This window comes from Chanodichthys erythropterus, chromosome 24 (assembly GCF_024489055.1).
Source record: "Chanodichthys erythropterus isolate Z2021 chromosome 24, ASM2448905v1, whole genome shotgun sequence".
Classification (NCBI taxonomy): Eukaryota; Metazoa; Chordata; class Actinopteri; order Cypriniformes; family Xenocyprididae; genus Chanodichthys; species Chanodichthys erythropterus.
In genome coordinates this window covers 9,329,860-9,347,608 of record NC_090244.1, presented here as the reverse complement: position 1 = coordinate 9,347,608, position 17,749 = coordinate 9,329,860, and the positions used below count along the sequence as shown (strand labels likewise).

At 35.8% G+C, this 17,749-nt stretch overlaps 3 protein-coding genes across 3 annotated transcripts; all 3 read right to left on the bottom strand.

The window, feature by feature from the left end:
- Positions 1 to 97: 97 nt before the first annotated feature.
- Positions 98 to 1,170, bottom strand: LOC137015613 (T-cell surface glycoprotein CD1b3-like). Its single transcript, XM_067380662.1, is given in 5 exon segments — positions 98 to 201; positions 278 to 556; positions 727 to 825; positions 828 to 992; positions 1,113 to 1,170. Coding segments are annotated over 5 exon segments (705 nt in total).
- Positions 1,171 to 4,010: 2,840 nt separating this feature from the next.
- LOC137014990 (major histocompatibility complex class I-related gene protein-like) lies at positions 4,011 to 8,048 on the bottom strand. Its single transcript, XM_067379597.1, has 7 exons — positions 7,927 to 8,048; positions 6,918 to 7,172; positions 6,403 to 6,681; positions 6,018 to 6,296; positions 5,829 to 5,945; positions 5,632 to 5,664; positions 4,011 to 4,487 (listed from the first exon to the last, which is right to left on the bottom strand). Exons 1-7 carry the CDS (start codon positions 7,994 to 7,996, stop codon positions 4,459 to 4,461), a joined length of 1,062 nt encoding a protein of 353 aa, XP_067235698.1. The 5' UTR covers positions 7,997 to 8,048; the 3' UTR covers positions 4,011 to 4,458.
- Positions 8,049 to 9,240: 1,192 nt separating this feature from the next.
- On the bottom strand, positions 9,241 to 15,412 carry LOC137015612 (major histocompatibility complex class I-related gene protein-like). Its single transcript, XM_067380661.1, has 6 exons — positions 15,196 to 15,412; positions 14,710 to 14,988; positions 14,586 to 14,636; positions 10,609 to 10,719; positions 9,531 to 9,599; positions 9,241 to 9,326 (listed from the first exon to the last, which is right to left on the bottom strand). Exons 1-6 carry the CDS (start codon positions 15,410 to 15,412, stop codon positions 9,241 to 9,243), a joined length of 813 nt encoding a protein of 270 aa, XP_067236762.1.
- Between the last annotated feature and the right edge of the window lie 2,337 nt (positions 15,413 to 17,749).

Here is a 17,749-nt window from a genome sequence, read left to right as displayed (position 1 = left end):
TGTGATTTTATAACAAATTCTCATTCTTATCTCAGTTAGCACAGAGGAATAGTTGTGGAGGAAGCATTAAGGTAACTGAGAAAATACATGGTAATTTTTAATAGCAAAGTGAAAAAACATCATAAATAATCACCAACATCAGAACCAAAACTATCAGCACTGAGGGAATCACTGATTTAAATGGTTCACCAGGATCAAATTTTGAAACAAACAAGTTAAAAAGGTCACAAGTACATTAGAAACACAGATTATAGTATACTTTTTCACACTTCATTACCCAAAGTGACGTCCAGTTTGTTGTCCAGACTGAGGTGTGTGGCAGAGCAGGTGTATTTGTGTTCGTCTGCACTGATCTCCAGACTCTTCCTCATCTGGTACGTCCCGTCACCATTGGGCAGCAGATCTCCTCCAGTGATCTCATGATCAGATACAGGCTGTCCATCTCTGAACAGGGTCAGGTTGATGTGACGAGGGTAAAATCCTGTCGCCAAACAACTCACACGAAACCCTCCAGAATCTGAGTTTGATTTCTGAATGAGTCTGACTCGCGGTTTCACTGCAGAAGGAAAGAATGGAAAGAAAAATGAATAAGGGAAAATACTGTAAAATATGAAAATGTATGGTTGTTGCATATAATTGTATCATCATGCTGTATAATCCATTGTAAACTGACAATTTAGTTTTGTTTTTAAAGGGAAGAAAATACCATAAACTTTGGTGATATACCTATTCTGTTTACTTGTGTTTCTTTCTTAAGGAACTTCATAATTTTTATGCAGGCTGGGTAGAATAACGTCTCAAGATTCCACATGGCCAGTTCTAGATAGGGTTTTATTTCTGTTGCTTGTAATTAGAAGAACTCTGAAATGTGAATTGAGCATCAAGAAAACGCAGTTCATCAACGGCAGATCCTCCAAAAGCAGTCTTGGTGATCATTTGTCCAGACTTCTCATTGTCACTCTGTTCGCAATGACTCGTCACCTGAAAAACTGCTGAAATGTTGTACAAATTTTTAATTGTTGTTGAAATATTAGAACAGGTATTTCCCATAACTAACTTAATTGGAGTAAAATTACAAAAAATGTTCAAGACATGATGTTACGCATGTGTACTGGACGACAATTCCCCCTCCCCCCACACAGCGCAGAAGCACATGGACTGAGGATTCATCGCTATGTTTGCAGAGTGGAAAATCAAGGGCTGCGTTCCACTCTACTTTTAGATGCACTTGTGAACTTCCCTAAGCACTTCCCCTCGGGGGAATCCCAGCAGCCATTGAAATCTTAAAGGTGCCCTAGATTCAAAAATTGAATTTACCTAGGCATAGTTGAATAACAGGAGTTCAGTACATGGAAAAGACATACAGTACAGTGAGTCTCAAACCCCATTGTTTCCTCCTTCTTATATAAATCTAATTTGTTTAAACGACCTCCGAAGAACAGGTGAATCTCAACATAACACCGACTGTTACGTAACAGTCGGGGTGTACGCCCCAATATTTGCATAATGCCAGCCCATGTTCAAAGCATTAGACAAGCCAGTATTAACGTCTGGAGCTGCACACAGCTGAATCATCAGACTAGGTAAGCAAGAATAACAGCGAAAAATGGCAGATGGAGCGATAATAACTGACATAATCCATGATAGCATAATATTTTTACTGATATTTGTAAATTGTCTTTCTAAATGTTTCGTTAGCATGTTGCTAATGTACTGTTAAATGTGGTTAAAGTTACCATCGTTTCTTACTGTATTCACGGAGACAAGAGCCGTCGCTATTTTCATTTTTAAACACTTGCAGTCTGTATAATTCATAAACACAACTTCATTCTTTATAAATCTCTCCAACAGTGTAGCATTAGCCGTTAGCCACGGAGGACAGCCTCAAATTCACTCAGAATAAAACGTTAACATCCAAATAAATACTTTACTCACATAATTCAAAGCATGCATACAGCATGCATGACAAACATCTTGTAAAGATCCATTTGAGGGTTATATTAGCTGTGTGAACTTTGTAAATGCGCTGTAATATAGTCGACAGCTCGTGTGGCAGGGAGCACGCGATTTAAGGGGGCGGCGCCGAGTGTAAATCAGTGCATTGTTAATGATGCCCCAAAATAGGCAGTTAAAAAAATTAATTAAAAAAAATCTATGGGGTATTTTGAGCTGAAACTTCACAGACACATTCAGGAGACACCTTAGACTTATATAACATCTTGTGAAAAAGCATTCTTGGGCACCTTTAATAGAAAAGATTCACCCATTTCCTTCACATCTGCAGTTGCATCCACTCTTTTCCCAAAGTTATCTGTAATTTTTAATTGTCAATACAACTGAATAATTTGAGAAGCTGACTTCATAAATTAATGTTGATTTTCCTAAAAAGTGTTTTTTTTCACCATTATGGTGATTCATGTTCCCTTTGGTTGGCCACTTGGAACTTTGTTTTTGTAAATCTCTTCATTTTGTTTGATCAAGAAATCACAGTTTGTGGTTTTAAAGAAAGAGAAGTAGTAAATAGATCACTTCTGTTAAATGTAGTTGTTAGATGATTCATTTTCATGTTTAATAATGATGTTTTAAAGTTTGAACATTTTGTGAAACTTTTAATTGGTATTTGTAACAATATCTTTCAGTTGATAGTGCCTGATTCACACAGATTTCAACATTCAGCATGTGTTCACTATTCACCGCTAATGTGTCACTGCACTAACTTGGATGGATAAAATGCAGAGGACAAATTCCAAGTATGGGTTACCATAATTGGCCTTCACATGTCACTTTCACTTTTTCACTGTTAAAGCTTTAAAAAACAGATACAAGTAAATGTGCATTTACTTGTGTGACTTTAATTATAATTCTACATGATATCCAGTATATTATGAGAAAACAGGAAAACGTGGTTGATAAAGGGAACTTGAGCCATGCTGAAGGGGTGTATGAGGCTGTGAAACACTGGCTAGATACAAAATAAACAAGAAAGGATGACACGGAATAATCAGGCTAGCTATATACATTTTTATTAGTCCATTGATACATTTGTAGAGGTTTTGTTATCAACACACTGTAGTACTAATCACTGAATGACAACTAAGCTACTAATCAAACTATTCACATAAAATTTAAATCCTCAGAAGCTAAAAACTTCAAAGAGTAAAAAACTGTATTAGTCTAGACTTGCATTATTCGCTCATTGTTTGCTCAGCTGTGTCCTTAACTATTAATCTGAATGCCTGTATAAATCAGGCAAAATAGCTCAAACGATTTATCACACAAACTATACATTGTTTTGAAAATGTGAACTTTTGCTTAACATTGAAACTGCATTACCTTTTTAAAATAATCCATTAAAAAGTTGCTATTTGAGGAGCTTGCACTAGTATTTTCAGTTCCATTCGTTTGCACTGTCTTAAAGGGATAGTTCACCCAAAAATGAAAATTTGATGTTTATCTGCTTACCCCCAGCACATCCAAGATGTAGGTGACTTTGTTTCTTCAGTAGAACACAAATGATGATTTTTAACTCCAACCGTTGCCGTCTGTCAGTCAAATAATGGGAGTGAATGAGAACTCGAACAATAAGAGTCGAAAAAACATGCTTAGACAAATCCAAATTAAACCCTGCAGCTCGTGACGACACATTGATGTCCTAAGTCACGAAATGATCGGTTTGTGCAAGAAACCAAACAGTATTTATATCATTTTTACCTCTAATACACCATTATGTCCAACTGCATTCAGCACTCGCTTAGTGAGGTCTGATCGCGCTCTGACAACGGCAGTGATGTCTCACGCATAGACTTCAATGAGTGCTAGACATTACTTCCGCTGTCAGAGCGCGACATTGTGGTGTATTAGAGGTAAAAAATTATATAAATACTGTTCGGTTTCTCACACAAACCGATCGGTTCGTGTCTTAGGACATCAGAGTGTCATCACGAGATTTGGATTTGTCTATGCACGTTTTTTCGACTCTTATTGTTCGAGTTCCCATTCACTCCCATTATTTGACTGACAGACGGCAACGGTTGGAGTTAAAAATCATCATTTGTGTTCTACTGAAGAAACAAAGTCACCAACATCTTGGATGCCCTGGGGGTAAGCAGATAAACATCAAATTTTCATTTTTGGGTGAACTATCCCTTTAAGGACACGCCCACAATGGGAAACATCATGAATATACATATTCTCCACCCACTGGAACAGTTTTTCACAGGAACTGAATATTACACAACACCCAGCACTGCCTGCAGACATTGAAGTCTCAACAAGTGAATTATAATGGGAGTTGTGTGGCATCAATTTAGTAACTGTAATAATTAAAAGTAGTAAATATTTTCTTGATGAAAAAAGAAAACTCTGACAGTTTATCAGTAGCCTATGTGTTTTGTTTGTTTGAAGATGTTTCTCCACTCATCCATGTTGTTTTGGGTCAGGACATCACATCATTTATTTTTATTTAGATTCCAGGGATTCTTTAGATGCTGAAAATGAAATATAATGCTTAGTGAATGTTCATGAGAAATTACTGCTCATTTTACAAATTTTACTGTACACAATAAAGTTGGAAGTCTTTAATCAGTAACCTTAATCTAGCAGTAAGACAGCAGCAAAATTTAAAAACACTATTTTAAAATTAATATATCAATAAAACTGATATAAAAGTGAAATGCTGATATGTGGACATGTTATGACTGATAATCAAGAAAATACAACGCTGAAACGGAACTGAACCCGTGATATTATAAAATAATGTATAATAATGATAAGGGCCATTCAGACAGAATGCGTCTAAAAACGCAAAGCACAGCATAGAACGCGAGGGTCTCGAGACGTGATGCAATAATGACAATAACGGAAATAACAGAAATAGGCAAACAGAAGAATTGATAGATACGAGTTTTGACATGGAAAATAAGATAATAATGAGCCCCGCCTCTGAGTTCTTCTGATTGGTCAACTGTTTTGGAACTGACATTGATGAGCAGCGCTGCGTGTAAAAGTTGAAATTCTTTTAACTTGGCACCACGTCTTAAAAATGCGGCACTCATGTGCGAGGCACTGCAAAAGACGCGAGACGCAAGTTTAATGGTCATGCACGTCCATCTGTTCTGTTCACATAGAAAAACAATGGGAAAGTAGCGCATTAGAATAGAAAAATGCGTTCTAACGCCCCATATAATGTGCTTTCACAAGTGAAATAATGCTGTTGTGAAATATTGCTTATTTCTAAATCTAATCTACAGTAATTTTTGCTTATTAGTAGGTTGAATTGGATCATTGAAGGTCAGCAGCAAAGACATTGGTTAATAAAGTGAGATTAAATACATAAAGTATATTAGTGTATTTTAAAATAGCTAATTATTACAGGTTTGCATGAAATTCTGAGATTGCATTTCACTGTTTTTATTCATTTTGAGGAATACTGAATGTTTTCGTGCAAGTGAGATGAGTAAATGTGTTCACATTCACTCAATTTACTTGTAATGCGTTACCCCAACATTGCTTACAGGTGTACATGCAACATGGACAGACATGGTTTGTGACAACAGTATTTTCTGTTTGAGAACAAACTGACAATTAATGCTTTATATAATCGTTAACAAATAAGGAACTAAAAGTACTTACAAGAAGGAGTAGAATAAACACTTCTACATGAATCTAAATCAAAAAATGAAGAAATAAGGCAATATTATACTATAGCTAAACACTATGAATACCCAAATTATACATATTGTCTTAAAGGAATAGATGAAATGTCCATTATGTTGAAAATTCCAGTAAGTTGTTCTCTAAACCCATATCTATTTTAATTCTTGTCATACCTGCACGTCGTTTTTTCCATGCAGTTTTAGCATATGCTGCAGTTCCAAACACCATCAGAGTCAAAACCATCAGAACTGAAGGAGTCACTGATTTAAATGGTTCCCCGTGTTCATACTCTGAAACATAAACCACAGATGAGAGACTTGATTTGTTTTGATTGTTAAATTGTTTTCTGTAAGCGCTCATACCCAAAGTGACGTCCAGTTTGTTGTCCAGACTGAGGTGTGTGGCAGAGCAGGTGTATTTGTGTTTGTCTGCACTGATCTCCAGACTCTTCCTCATCTGGTACGTCCCGTCACCATTGGGCAGCAGATCTCCTCCAGTGATCTCGTGATCAGGTACAGGCTGTCCATCTCTGAACAGGGTCAGGTTGATGTGACGAGGGTAAAATCCTGTTGCCAAACAACTCACACGAAACCCTCCAGAATCTGAGTTTGATTTCTGAATGAGTCTGACTCGCGGCTTTACTGCAGAAGGAAAAAATGAGAGAAAAATGAATAAGGGAATGTACCTATGAATATAAATGTATGTAATTATAGTATCATTGCATTGAGAAAATACATGTATAAGTACTTTTTCTGTTGACTTGTGTTCCTCTCTTTTTGAGGTAATTCTTCAGAGTTTTTATGCAGGCTGGGTAGAATATATTCTCATGACGCCACATGGACAGTTCTAGATAGGGTTTTATTTGCTGAGTCGTGAAATTTAAAGAACCGTGATATGTGAATTTGCCATCCAAAAAATGCAGTTCATCAATTGTGGAGCCTCTATATGCATTCTTGGTGATCATTTGGCCAGATTTATCATTGTCAAGATGTTCGCAAAGAGCCATCACCTGATAAACTATATGACCTGTTTGGAAAGAAAAAAATGTCAATACACCTGGCCACATGAACTATTTCGAAACTAGCTCTAAATTATAAACAAATATTTACCATTCAGTTCATCTGAAGAACTTATGTATTTTTTTGTACAAAAAGAAACTTTGTATGTATCTTTCATTAATAGACACGAAACACAGTCATAATATAAGCAGTGATATAATTATCTGTCTCAAAGCTAAAAACAATTTAGCCAAATGAACTTACTTTCTGTGTGGTTGATGGGTCTCAGATAATCTGATCTATCAATAAAATGAGCAATCATATAATTGCTTATGGTATTGAGGTGATTTGGATCCATTACATCATCTTCATTTGTAGTATTTCCTCTTGCAACATAGCTTCTTGTCTCATAATCATAATATCCTACTGTGATGTCATCCAACATAAATGTGGCAGATAATTTAGGAAATTGTGTTTCTCCATTAATGTAAGTTATAAGCATCCACAGAGAGTGAGAACCTGTAAAAACAATTACGGTGATTTCAGCATGGCGGGAATGCACCTTAAAAATGGACCCCACTCCAGCCCAGGCTTCAACCATAATTAAACATACCATTTTTACATGTTGAATTTATTTATTTATTTTAAGATGTGTTACACATCGTAAGACACAATGGGTTGTTGGGTAATCAAGTGACCACAATAAAACCACACTTAGCCTATATACACAGCAAAATCCCCATAGTTAAATCAGCTCGATCTGCTCAGAGAACATATGGTCCCTCTCTACATAGAGTTAAAATAACACTGAAGCAGAGTTAAAGTTACTGAGATAATTAAGTGATTAAGTTATGATTAACGCACGGAAAACGCGTCCGCGCAGCTTTCTCCTTTCCAAAGCGCTCGAGCTTGCGCTCCGTTCCGTCCATGACATATTAGAAAACATGACATTTTCGCAGTTTATTTAGTTAATTGTTGCCATTTCGCGATTTCAGTCATCATACAGTAACTAGCATAACTGAACACGATTTACGGGGGTCATTTTAAGCCGGAAAAAAAAAACGGAATGCAGGATTAATGCGGAAGAATTACCATGCTTTGACACTCCAGCCTTATCTGACCTAACGGAATTCACCTGACTTCAGCTGTGACTGTCACTTTCAGTTTTTAAAATCATGAATATTCTTCACTATCAGCAACAGAAAATGTATTTCTTGATGTCAAATACAACATATAAACATTTAAAAATCTGCATATATATCATAACACTTACCTCTTGGTGAAACTGCTGGAAGTAAAATAATGATAATGAAAAGAATTCTGTCTATATACCCAGGAAACATCTGGACGTTTAATTACCGTGGAAAAGACGTCAATCCGTCATGTCTGAAAAATACTTTCGAAATGAAAGTTGAACCGACGTCTTCTACGTCATCTAGCCGTGAATTCTACGTCATTCTGCGCGTCCCTGGACATCTAATGCTCTCTCCAAATGCGCTCTTGGCCACTTGTCTCATGTCTTGGTTTCTTGTTGAAAGGGTGTTTGTTGTGAATATTTAGATATATTGACTTTCTTCCTATTTTTTTGTTTAGCTCATGGGCAGCATTTAAAAACAACATGACCACCTGTAGTGGGAAATCTACTCACCTTATGATAAATGTTGATATATTTAACAATTCAGTACGTAAGCAAATTTATGAGCAAAAAAGACTTGATAAAAAAAGTATGAACTATCAGTTAGAGGACAGAAGGCATGAAGTAGATTGTGTACAACAGATTTTTAGTAATGTGAAAAGTAAAGTTTTGGTCATATTGATCATTTATAGGCCCTAGAATTGTGTGTATTAAATATGATACAGTAATATATAAATAGGCATTATACTTATTGTTCAACAGAATTTTACAAAGAATGTTTAGTTTAGGTTATGAGAGAATGAATGTTTGAATTTGCATTGCCAAACAAGCATTATTTTTTCAGTTAATTTATACACTCAAAGGGGCAACATATCCTGGAGATACAAATATTACAATAAAAAATAAAATCCAAAAATCCTGAAATTGTATTATTTATGTACTAATTAGATGGAAAATAGCAAAAAATGAACTTTCTGATTTCTCTTTATGGTCTTGCCCTTTTTAGGGCTAGTATGAAATTTGTACGAATTAACTTAAATGAGTTTACATTATAAATGTATTCATAAATATTGTTTATCACTTCTTGAATGTGTTACAAAGGATGTTTATTGTATGTTGTTAGAGTATAAAATGTTTTAAAATAGTTTAAAATGTTGTAAAAGGCATTGCCAAACAAGAATTCAGTTTTCAATTAATTTATATCCCCAAAGTGGCAACGTATCCTGGGGGATGCAAATATTAAAATTAATATTAAAAGACATATTTAAAAAAAAAAAAAAAGATCAAGTTGTATTTTTTGTGTCCTAATAAGATGGAAATATAATAAATTAATTTTCTGATGTTTCTTTACGGTTTTGCCAATTCTTGTATTACTGTTAAACAGCCATAAATCAAACAATTAAACAACAAAAACACTGGATTATGGTTAACAGTAGAGTGTGTGAAAGTTGTTTATGGCTCATTTTTTATATCCTCCACCCCCATTACTGCATCAATGTCTGTGTCTGTAGCATTTGGGCTCCACCTCTTCACAGCATCTGAGGGAAGAAAAAATGATTATTTAAAAAATAAATAAATAAATGCAATTCTGATCAGATAAATTTGGTTATTTAATGATGGTGATTCAATCATCATGGAGTGTCCTGATTCACTGATCCTCTCCAGAGTCTTAACTCTGAGGAGATTAACTGTTAAGTTTTTTTCTGTAACTGTCTCTTGTTTTCTTTCAGTTCTTGTCATACCTGCACATTGTTTTTTCCATATAACAGCTGCAGCTCCAAACACCATCATCAGAGCCAAAACCACCACAACTGAAGGAATCACCAAATTAAATGGTTCCACAACCACAGACACAGAGATTGACTTTAAATGTTTTTGTCTTGATTATTAAATTGTTTTCTAACTGTGTGTTCACACCGCCGGCGGCGAGAGCGTCAAAGTGACGCTAGTCATTCATTTTCAATGAAAGCCGGCGGCGAGCTCCGGCGAGAGCGGCGCGGCGCGTCTTGGACGGTGAGAGCGTCGAGGAGAGTTGAAATCAGGTTAACTTTATGGTAATGAGCTATGACGCGGTTCGGCGGCGACCAATTAGAATGTAGAGGTCCTCGCTTGAGAGGCTTCCGATTGGTTGACGCGACTTGTCATTTACTTTGGCTCTGCTTTGACCTCCCCGTCGGCGGCGGTTTGAATGAACAGTACAGCGTTGTTGGCAGGGCGGCCAAGGCGAATGTTGACGCTCTCGCCGGCGGCGGTGTGAACGCACGGTAAGAGCTCATTACCCAAAGTGACGTCCAGTTTGAAAATGAAAATGTATGAAATGATTATTTTAATTAATGTATGAAAATACTCTTTTACAGTATATCATGAATGATACAATACTTGTAGCCTATTCTACAACAGAATAAAAATGAAGACACTGAAGAAATAGCATAATTTGTCTGTCTTTCCACAGTATTATATAGATTATTACAAGTAATATTTAGTTTGAACTCCAGAGCCTGATGATCAACATTTTATGAAGGTTATAAGCACTTATTCACTCATGAAAAAAAAGAAAATATTAATTTTTAAGCCATTTTTAGGCCATGTGCATGTCTTCATTTGTATCCATGACTCAAATCACCCCATAGGCAGTCTTACAAACAGGAGAAACTCTTACCTATCCTCTTTCCTTGCGTTCCTCTCTTTTTAAGGTACTTTCTGAGACCTATTGTGCAGCATGGGTAGTATACAGTAGCATAACGCCATTTGTGTATCTCTAGATGTAGTGTTGTCAGTTTTTCTATGCCTTCATATGTTAATGTGTTATCAATAAAATACATTTCATCTGTAGTGGAGTGGAACCATCAAAAGCAATCTTTGTGTTGAACTCTCCAGGTTTGTCATTGTCCGACACGTCATACAAATTCATCATCTGATGAACTGCAGGACCTGTTAAGATTGAGAAGATTATTCTTAACAAATACCACCAAAGTATATGTTCATAACTTGACTAGCTTAGTCTAGCTTAAGTTTTATTTTTTTAAGAAATTATTGCATGCATGATACATGCAAAATTTGTCTAAATGTCACTTGTATGTTTTCCCATTGCACTTTCTTTTCTGTTTTGTTCACAAATCTTCCAGCAAGTCTTCCCAAAATAAAAGGATGCAAATATTCCCTAATGCCATAATTTATGTGATCAACCTCCTCATCTTCATTTGTAGTATTTCCTCTTGGAATGAAGCTGTTCTTCTCTGAATCATAATATCCAACTGGGATGTCATCCAACATATATAAAACACTAAATTCAGGAAGTGGCATCTCTCTTTTAATGCAAGTTACAAGGAACTGCAAGGAGTGAGAACCTGTGAGAAACAGCAATAAAAGTCATTTTCACTTAGTCAGCATGTTGAGATCCCACAGCGAAACTGAATCAGTCATACATTTTGAAGTTTTGTTGTGGGATCTCAACATGCTGACTGTAGCTGTACTTGTTTAAAATACACAATTAAAATACACAACACTTACTACCTGATTAAAGGCAAATCCTACGTGTAAAAGCAGCTGTTGGGAATGACAGCACACACAGAAAAATGAATGAGGCAGGAACAAGGTTTGGAACAAGTCAAACAAGTTGCAAGTTGCAAAAATCTCAGATATTTTGTTAGAGCAGAGGCATAGTTGTGGAGAGAGAAACATATACCAAAGACTACTTTCATCGTTTTGTTGCTTTTTTACTGTATATAAAGGTACTCAAAGAATCAATGAAAGGGATTTAAAAAAAATCAGCTAATGCTACTGGTTGAGTTACACAATGAACAATACTTCTGAAAAATGTTTAAACCATGTCCACTCACAGTGAGGTGAAGACTCCCTTCATATCAGTAACCTAATAAAAGATGATTTTCATGAAGTGGATTGATGGTGATAATAGCTGAAAACGTTTGGTGATGCTGCATCCACACCACCAGTTGTCAGTATAAGTTCTGTTTAGTATGGAATGAAGACGAACATTGAGGATAACTGGTTGTCAGGGAAACAATTATACGTATTTTGTATTCTGGGAAACATTTAAATGTTATGTAGCTTCTGAATTTCATTATTAAATAAAATAAAAATACATATTTAAGCTAAGTGATAAAAATGTATACAATCATCCTGTTCATTATTTGTATATAAAAATCATCCTGTCCAAAATGTCCATTAATCTATTAATATATAGTAAAAGATCACAGAACTTCAATAAACTTTAATTTTTCACAATCCTAATGATTTAGGTTTGGAACATGAGTGTGAATAATTATATCTTTATCAGAGATTAATAAGTTTAAAACATCATGAAGAGAAAGAGAAGAAATAGAGAAAAATAGGTGCCCCATGCTTTATGTGAATGAAAAGATGTTAGATATTACAAATGCAGTTATTTATTTTTCAACTCATAAAATGTTTTAATGATTATTGTAAAAAAAATAAAAAAATAAATAAATATTGTCAGCAGCGGTTGCAGCAAGGATGAAAATAAAAGAGCTGGATCTAATTGCAAGCAGTTCTTTTTAATTAAATCAAGCGCAAAATAACACTTCTCAGGGTAACGTGAAATAAAACACATTATACACAGAACGACCACTGTTACATAGACAAGATCAGACAAAGACTGAATCAAAAACAGGGCTGGGACACACTGGGACTAAACAAGATAATTAACACACAGGTTAAGCCCATGAGGGCAAATCAAAAACTATGGCAAAATATGAGCATAAACAGGAAAACTAAACTGAGAACAGAGCAAAACTAACAAAGTCCAACTGAAGCAAAACACAGACCAGACATGGTACATATGTATTAAAGCTGAGTTAACACTGTACAATTTTGGCCACAATTTAGCCATCACAACTTTTGAGAATCATAAAAGATTCCTTTGGTCCACCTGGACCTAAATCTGAAGACTCTGATCGCCACATGTTCGCCAACAGCCAATTAATGACCACTTTGATCAAATTTTACCTCCAACGAAATTCTGTCATTGTTAGAATTTTTGACCAATAGGAGTGCACCTGATGATGCAATTAATGACACAACAACAAACCACCACTTGCTGCACACACACATCTTTGTTTTTTTCATTTTCTCATCAAGAAAAGACAAAAGTAACGCTAGATTGTTTTTTCTTGCTAGCCACCATTTCTATCCGGCATGTAAATGCAGCTCACATCACTGAACGGGTCACATATTGATGACATATAACTCCAGAAGAGTCTTCTTGCGTGTGCCGTCTTTAACACGTCTCGACTGCCGAACAGTCTAACATTAATGACAGACTGAACACATTTCTTTTATTCAAGTTGTTTACACGTTTTCTTAAAATTCTGAAAAAAACAAATTATATAGGGGAGAGCGGGGTAAGTTGTCACACTTTTCACACTGTCTATCATTTACTGAGCACCATACATCACAATGGTATAAATGTCATACCAAATGAAAGAAGGAAGTCTTTGGCACATATGTTGTATTCATTACATTTTCATATCTTATCTCATTATGGAGTTGTAGACTGTTGAATAGAGAATGTGCATCTGTGACAATTTGCCCCATTGGCGGGTAAGTTGTCACACAAGATTATCTAAAAATAAGAACACAACTACTTAATTGTTATTATTGATTTTAATTTTTAAATTCAAAGCAGAACTGGAAATATAAGCAATCATACCTAGAGAATTTGGAAAAACAATTATTTCAATCCAAACACATTAAGTGGCAAGACCACTTTACTTTGAACTTTAAACTCAAACTTTCTCTGGCTTGCACATAGATCCATGATAACGGAATGGAATACTGCAGATAACTCGCTTAACTTAACATGTTTAATCTCTGAACATAACTGACTTAACATGTTGAACCTCTTTTTTGAGCATGTTCTATGTGTTTATTTGTACTGGGGCAAGTTGTCACATGTGATGACTTGTCCCAAAGTCATTGAGACAACTTGCCCCAAACTGACATGTGTGCTAATGTTGGCTAAATCTCAAGGTTCACTCAACATAGCACGTCAGCTAAAGTATCAAAAGACACGTCATTGTCTCCTCTATGTTGTGAAAAATAATAATTTTTAACATTCATACCTAACAAAGTTGTATTGCATAAAATTTAAAGTGCAAATTTTTTACTTTTTAAGCCAAAAAATAAGACAATTGTGCTAACCTCAGATTAGAGCAATCTTGACCACATGTGAACATTAAGTTGACTATAGAAGAAGAAGTCACACAAAGTGGCTATTTGACTTTTGAAATAGAGCCTCTCTAGTTTTGGAGTTATGAAGAGTGCAGCTTACCTATGTGACAACTTACCCCGCTCTCCCCTACAAATGCAATAATTAACTTTCATCAATCAGTTCTAATTATGAGTTGGTAAACAACATTACTTAAAGGGAACCCCTGGTATTAAGACTTGTTTTGCTTTATATAATGTAAATGATGTCTCTTACTGAAATATGTAGTAGAAAACCCATGAAAGATTTACAATATTAAAAAAAACAAAAAAAAAACATGACATATTTGGACAATGGGGAGCGCCATTTTGTTTAGGTGTACAGTGCATTCTATGTCAATGACTCAAATGGTTGCACTCGTTGAACTACTGACACTAACCTGTTGCTATTTTCACCCCAACACAACTCGGAATATAATATGCGATGCCACATTGTGCGGCTTTTGGTTTTTTGGATGCAAGTCTTTACTGCTTTTCTAGTGATAAGAGGAGAAAAGAATGGGAAGTTGGGAAAGAATGTGGACGAATAACACTAACACTAACACTAACACTAAAATGAAAATTGATTATTACTGATTTAAATGGGTCACCAGGCTCAAATTCTGAAACAAATTAAAAAGGTTACAAACAGATTAGAATCTACATAGTATATGTTACTTTTTCACTCCTCATTACCCAAAGTGACGTCCAGTTTGTTGTCCAGACTGAGGTGTGTGGCAGAGCAGGTGTATTTGTGTTTGTCTGCACTGATCTCCAGACTCTTCCTCATCTGGTACGTCCCGTCACCATTGGGCAGCAGATCTCCTCCAGTGATCTCATGATCAGATACAGGCTGTCCATCTCTGAACAGGGTCAGGTTGATGTGACGAGGGTAAAATCCTGTCGCCAAACAGCTCACACGAAACCCTCCAGAATCTGAGTTTGATTTCTGAAGGAATCTGACTCGTGGTTTTACTTTGGGGGGGAAAAAAACAAGAGGTGATTCAGATAACTTTTTTACATTTATAAAATACTTATAAAAATAAATTATAAAATACATTTTTTACATATTTTAAATGTATAAAATACATTTATTTTAAATCCTGAATATTTACTCCAAACATCTGGAATTCTTTTCATAAAACACATTTAGGGAATGAAGAGGTGCTCTTGAGTATGTACCTTTTCTATTAATTTGATCTTCTCTCTTTTTGAGGTAATTCTTGAGAGTATTTATACAAACTGGGTAAAAGGTATTTTCAACTTCCTGCTTAAATTCTTCCAGGTGCGGTTTGAGCTTATCTTGTGAAATATTTAAAATTACTTTATAAGTAAATGTGTTGTTAAAGTAATGCAGCTCATCTGTGGTGGAGCCTCTGGCAGCATCTCTGATAATCATCTGTCCAGGCTTGTCGAGGTCTAGCAGCTCACAGACAACCAGTGTCTGATAAACTTCAAGATCTGTGAGGGAAATCAAAATCATAAAGGGTTTATGTGTTTTATCTGCATGTTTTAACATAACTTTTGATTATTCAGACAAAAAGGTTTTGTTTTTCTTTTCAAAAATTATAAGCATACTAATATTTTTGTTATTTTTAAGAAAGAAACGATAATAGAAGATTATGCAAAACTATTTTAAAAAATGTTTTCTTTTAATTCTGATATCAAGGCAAGGCAAGGTAAGGCAATTTTATTTGTATAGCACATTTCATACACAATGGTAATTCAAAGTGCTTTACATAAAGAATAATAATAAAAATAGAACATAAGGAATAGAAATAATAGTAAAAACAGAATTTTGCTATCTGGATGGAAGAGCTAGGAAGTCTCAGGGAGTTTTTTGTTGTTGTTGTTGTTGTTGTTGTTGTCCGTCAGAGTGGATCTAAACGGATCTATCCATCAGAGCAGATCTAAATGGATCTTCCTCACACGACAGGACCGCTACCTGTTAAGGCACTTCAAACTGATAAACAAAGTTTCAATCTCCCCTTTTGCCAAGACACCTCAAACTGCGCCACACAGCCCTAATCCCCCTTCCGGAGATATCTTATCTATGCAACGCAGTTCAAATTTCCCCTTTGGAAATTTCCCCCTTTGGAAAGTGTCCTGACTGTAATCCAGAGATATCTTAACCATGCACCACAGCTCAAATTTCCCCATGGTTTGTCCCCTTATCCAAATTTAAACCTAATCACAAATGCTTTCTTCCTAATTCTCCCAGCTCTTTCAACCAGACAGCAATATTTAAAATGCATTAAAAGACAGAAATAACAAGATGATAAATAAAAGATATAAAATACATTAAAAAAATGAAATAAAAACAGGAAAAGGAATTAAACTAATAAAAAGATAATATGTATAAAATAAAATGCAAACAGTTTGGACATAGCACAGTGCTCAATCAGCAAATGCATACATAAAAAGATGTGTTTTGAGTGTGGATTTGAATGTGGCTACTGTTGGAGCACATCTGATCTCTTCTGGAAGCTGGCGTAACAGTTAAAAGCAGACTCTCCTTGCTTTGAGTGAACCCTTGGTATTTCTAAATGACTTGATCCTATTGATCTGAGTGATCTGTTAGGTTTATATTCTATGAGCATATCTGCAATGTATTGAGGTCCTAGGCCATTGAGTGATTTATAAACAAGTAACAGTACTTTAAAATCAATTCTAAATGCAACTGGAAGCCAGTGCAAGGACCTGAGGACTGGTGTGATGTGTTCATGTTTTCTGGTTCTGCTCAGAATCCTGGCAGCAGCGTTCTGTACAAGCTGCAGCTGTCTTATGGTCTTTTTGGGAAGACCAGTGAAGAGCCCATTACAATAATCCACCCGGCTGGTGATGAAAGCATGAACAAGTTTCTCTAAGTCTTGACTGGAGACAAAGCATCTAATTCTTGCAATATTTTTGAGATGATAATATGCTGATTTAGTTATTGTCTTTACATGGCTACTGAAACTCAGGTCTGACTCCAAAATCACACCAAGATTCCTGACTTGATTTTTAGTTGTTTGACCCCTAGAGTGAAGGTACATGTTCACTTTGAGAACTTCATCTTTGTTTCCAAACGCAATGATTTCAGTTTTGTCTTTGTTTAACTGAAGGAAGTTTAGGCACATCCAATTTTTAATTTCATCAATGCATTGACACAGGGAGTCAATGGGGCTGTAGTCGTTAGGTGATAGGGCTAGGTAAATCTGGGTGTCATCTGCATAGCTGTGATATGCAGTTTGGTTCTTTCTCATTATTTGGCTCAGTGGCAGCATATATAGGTTGAACAGGAGGGGTGCAAGTATTGAACCTTGAGGGACTCCGCATGTCATGGATGTCCACTCAGACTTATGGTCACCGATACTCACATAATAACCTCTTCCTTCTAAATATGACCTGAACCATTTAAGGACCATCCCAGAAAGCCCAACCCAGTTTTCCAGCCTGTCAAGAAGAATGTTGTGATCAACAGTGTCAAACGCAGCACTGAGGTCGAGTAGAACCAGCACTGATAATTTACCTATATCTGTGTTTAGGCGAATATCATTTATTATCTTTATGAGCGCTGTGCTGTGATGCGGCCGGAAACCAGATTGAAAGTTGTCAAAGTATCCATTCAAGCTTAAGAACTTGTTCAGCTGATTGAAAACAACTTTTTCAATGATCTTGCCTATGAAAGGAAGATTTGAGATTGGTCTGTAGTTGCTCAATATGGTGTTATCCAGATTGTTCTTTTTCAGGAGGG

What these genes read in the sequence shown, in the direction of transcription:
- LOC137014990 (XM_067379597.1), bottom strand. Translation starts at nt 7,996, where the DNA reads ATGTTTCCTGGGTATATAGACAGAATTCTTTTCATTATCATTATTTTA. An exon ending in ATGGAAAAAACGACGTGCAG is followed by an intron (nt 5,665 to 5,828) that starts GTATGACAAGAA and finishes TTTTTGATTTAG; the next exon opens with ATTCATGTAGAAGTGTTTAT. An exon ending in TGTTTATTCTACTCCTTCTT is followed by an intron (nt 4,488 to 5,631) that starts GTAAGTACTTTT and finishes TTTCATTTTCAG; the next exon opens with CATCTAAAGAATCCCTGGAA.
- LOC137015612 (XM_067380661.1), bottom strand. Translation starts at nt 15,412, where the DNA reads ATGATTATCAGAGATGCTGCCAGAGGCTCCACCACAGATGAGCTGCAT. An exon ending in CAAACTGGACGTCACTTTGG is followed by an intron (nt 14,637 to 14,709) that starts GTAATGAGGAGT and finishes AATTTGTTTCAG; the next exon opens with AATTTGAGCCTGGTGACCCA. An exon ending in CACTCCACTACAGATGAAAT is followed by an intron (nt 9,600 to 10,608) that starts GTATTTTATTGA and finishes TGATTCCTTCAG; the next exon opens with TTGTGGTGGTTTTGGCTCTG.